Source organism: Ascaphus truei, chromosome 6 (genome assembly GCF_040206685.1).
Source record: "Ascaphus truei isolate aAscTru1 chromosome 6, aAscTru1.hap1, whole genome shotgun sequence".
NCBI lineage: Eukaryota > Metazoa > Chordata > Amphibia > Anura > Ascaphidae > Ascaphus > Ascaphus truei.
Window position 1 is genome coordinate 29,670,585 of NC_134488.1, and position 3,903 is coordinate 29,674,487.

At 40.6% G+C, this 3,903-nt stretch overlaps 1 protein-coding gene across 1 annotated transcript; it reads right to left on the reverse strand.

The window, feature by feature from the left end:
• Positions 1–1,436: 1,436 nt before the first annotated feature.
• Positions 1,437–3,679, reverse strand: HTR1D (5-hydroxytryptamine receptor 1D). The gene has a single exon (XM_075603115.1). It carries the CDS (start codon positions 3,358–3,360, stop codon positions 2,233–2,235), a length of 1,128 nt encoding a protein of 375 aa, XP_075459230.1. The 5' UTR covers positions 3,361–3,679; the 3' UTR covers positions 1,437–2,232.
• Between the last annotated feature and the right edge of the window lie 224 nt (positions 3,680–3,903).

The window sequence follows — 3,903 nt, forward strand, 5'->3', positions numbered from 1 at the left end:
GGGGATCCTCCCGAGATCCTCATGAAGTGATAGGAAAAGAGTAGGGGCGCGCAAGTCAAATATGAGCATACAACCTTCAAATGTTTGTGGGCAACTGAAAGGAAACAGTGCACAAATATACAACACGTCGATGTCACTACGTGTGTACAGTCAGGTGCACTGAAGCCAGTAGTAATGGAGGGCAAAGGGGCTAAATAAATAACTCAGATGGCCATGTGTAAGTTGATGCACAAATTGGTAACTGTGTGGGGGCGGGTTCTCTCTCCTCTGGTTGGGTTCTGTCTCTCTGGTCCCTCCTGGTCTATGTCGCCAATTGGTGGATGGATAGGGGTCTCCCCGTATGGAAGATGATAACAGACATGGCCAGAGAGTGATATTTAGAGGTAGTGCTTATTATAAAACACGCAAGAGCAACAGCGCACTTACATCAAGAGCTTGACTCCTCCGGTGGCTGCAGCAGCAGCTTCGATCGCAGTGGCAGAGTCTATCCCCTGCTCCCGCGTCCGGTACACAGGACTGGAACCAGGGCTGATCAGAAAGAACTACGGCGGCCGCCGAGGGTGAAAAAGGTACACGCCTGGAACTACGCGTTTCGCATCTACGGATGCTGAACCGGACGAAGTATGATCTACTAATATGTATTTACTGTATAAAAACCCACAAATAGGTTATTTGGTTATGGTCGTTTGGCCAGAAATCTCAATATATGCATATATATTTATTTTTTAATATGCATTAGGGGTGGGGGTGTATTTTTTAATATGTAATTTGGTGGGGGATGTATTTTCTATTATGCATTAGGGGTGGGGTTATATGTATTTATTGGGCTGGTTTTTTTTGGTATGTATTCTGTGGGGGGGATTGAGTGAGAGTGGGCTAATTGACGGAAGGTGGGGGCGAGTGAGAGGAGAGAGGGGGGAGTGAGTGAGGAAAAGAGGGAGTAAGAGTGAGACGCAGGGGAGAAATACATGCGAGACGGGCAGGGGGTGAGGTGAGAGTGGGTGAGTGAGGAAGAGGGAGTGAGTGAGGAAGAGGGAGTGAGATGGAGGGGAGAGAAATGCATGGGAAGAGGGGGGGGAATAGAGGGGCTCATGAGGTGTGAAATGGGGGGGCTCTCAAAACAGCAAAGGGGGGGGCGAATGTAACTCTAGTCCTGGGCCCCGGGAAATCTGTCAGCAGCCCTGTTCACTGCTAGAGAGAGGGCAGGGCTCAAAGAGGGGTGTACCAGAGCCTGATTCAGAAGAAGAAGGGGTTATGACATTGTAAATGGTTGCTATAGAAACAAGAAATGCTTGTTACATTATAATACATTTTTTTTTAAATACTACAAATATTTTCTTATAGTACAGAGTTGATTTATTAAAAAAAAACAACAACACGTAGTATATTGCTTGAACGGCAGCTTTAAAGCACAAACAGGTTTGTAATTTTCTGGACAAAGTATATAAATACAATACACATCTTTTAAGCTAAGAAACATAAAATAATGAATAATATTAAACTGCTGCATGTATGCATCATGCTAGATAGCATATCGAAATGGGAAACAGTACATTTATTATGGACGTAACAATACATGAAAACAGGGCTTTAAGGGGTTATTTTTGTTTGTAATGAAAATGTGAATTTCGTTAGTTTGTCTGAATATTTCTAACTTCTTCAATTCTCCTATATAACCAATCGCCACATCTCTCTGTGACACATGGCAACGTACAATGACACATTGGGATTTTTTAATCAGATGTTTTTAGCTGCAAAACGAGTGCAGAAAACAGCTCCAGATTTAGCAATGAAAAGTACCCCAATAAAATGTATTGTTGTTTTCTTTTTTAAACCTGGTGCCCTAGTGTTGCATTTGGGAGACTTTGACCCGAAGATACATATGTTCATAATTACTCTGTTAGTCTATCTATCTATCTATCTATCTATCTCAATGGCATGTATAGCGCATACACAGAGCCCTGTTAGCATGAATTTAATGGCTAGATCCACGACTCTCATGACCAAAAGAATTTATCTTACGACAAATTTATGTCATCTCGGCAATTGTCTTTGTAGGTCACCAGAGATGTTCTAGAGACCATTTTAATGTTCCAGTTTAGCCCTGGTTCCCCCCACATGTGGTCAACCAATATCATTCCAAATTCTACTGGATTAGCAAGGCTTGTATCCCTAAGACTCAAATTCAGCCATTAGGTTGATGCAACGGACAACCCCATCCATGATCGAACTCTATGAAAGTTTGTTGAGTCGTATTAGTTTTTGAAATGCTTGTTTGAAATCCTCATTAAAAACTGTATATATCACAGGGTTGATAAGCGAGTTTAAGTATCCCAGCCAAGTGAAGAAATCAAAAAGTACGGGGTGGAACCAACAGGCATCTCTACAGATGGGCAAGACCAGGGAAACTACAAAGAAAGGCAACCAGCAGAATATGAATGCTCCCAGAATTATCCCAAGAGTTTTGGTGGCTTTCCGTTCCCTGGCTGCTGACAACCTCTTCTTTTCCAGAACGCTATCTGCAAGCTTTATCTTGATGTGGTTGATACAGATTTGAGTTCCACCAGAGTGGGAGTGTCCCATGTGAGGGTTGACAGAACAAAAGGAAGACCCTGTTGAGCCAGTGATTAGCTGAGCGGTGGTAAACCTCTTTCCATAAATGGACGGTGGTTTAAGAATCCTTGATCGGGCCGCTACATAAATTCTCCCGTACAATATTATTAGTAGTACAGTTGGAATGTAGAACGCTCCACAGGTTGAGTAGATGGTATAAGAGATCTGATCTGTGTTGACGCCACAGTCTGTAAGTTCTCCGTGGGCTATGGCTTGTCTCCAAAACAGTGGTGGAATGGAGATGCATATTGATATAACCCATACTACAGCTATCATTACTGCTGCTCTTCCAGCTGTCCGGTGTTTAGAATACTCCAGAGCATCTGTTATTGCCCAGTATCTATCCAAGGCGATGACACAGAGGTGAAGAATTGATGCCGTACAGCAGGTGATGTCTGATAACAGCCAGATATCACACATTATTTGACCGAACGTCCATGCGTGAGTTATGGTGTAGGCGATGCTAATAGGCATGACCAATATAGACACCAGGAGATCTGTAAAAGCTAAAGACCCAATTAGATAGTTTGCAGGGGTGTGGAGCTTCCGGCTCATAAATATAGTAATGATAACAAAGGAATTTGAAAGAAGCGTTGCTAAAGTTATTAGAGACAAAACTATTGCGAGTGAGATTTTCAGTCCCAATAGTGTTGACTCGTCCCATTCCACTATCATTTCAGAGGAATTCAACAAATGGTGTGATAGACTTTCAAGCATTGGGTCCATCGATTGGTTATAATAAGTCATTTTATGTTACAAACCCAATACATGTAATAGTAATAAACTTATTGGGTGATATTCGAAAAATGCTATTTCACGCAGAGCAACAAATTTAGTGTTGTTGTTGTTACAGATCTACATTAAAGCTTATTATTTTATTAACAGCAATATCTTTATTTTCTTATTCAAAGCCAGAACTACGGATATATTATTGTGCTTTTTGTATATTCTGTTACTGTTTCTTTCACTTTTCAGCCTTTTTGCATGCCTTTCGTTTAACTGCATTGTTAAAAAAATGAGTGGAATCCGAAATAAAGTAGCAAAATAAATGTGTTATTCTACTCCACCTTTTTCTCTTTGCTTGTAAATGGAATTTCATTAAGCAGAGTTACAAAATAAAAAAAAAAACATACGCTTATTTATGTAATTTAAGGTCTAGTCACTTTACAATATGTATCCACCATGAAAATTATATAGAGTCAAATTTTTAAATAAGTTATATTTGCACCGGTTACATTTTGAACGTTTAAAAGTTAAATCAGTTTTATTGCAGAGTTATCTCATTCCATA

What these genes read in the sequence shown, in the direction of transcription:
- HTR1D (XM_075603115.1), bottom strand. Translation starts at nt 3,360, where the DNA reads ATGACTTATTATAACCAATCGATGGACCCAATGCTTGAAAGTCTATCA.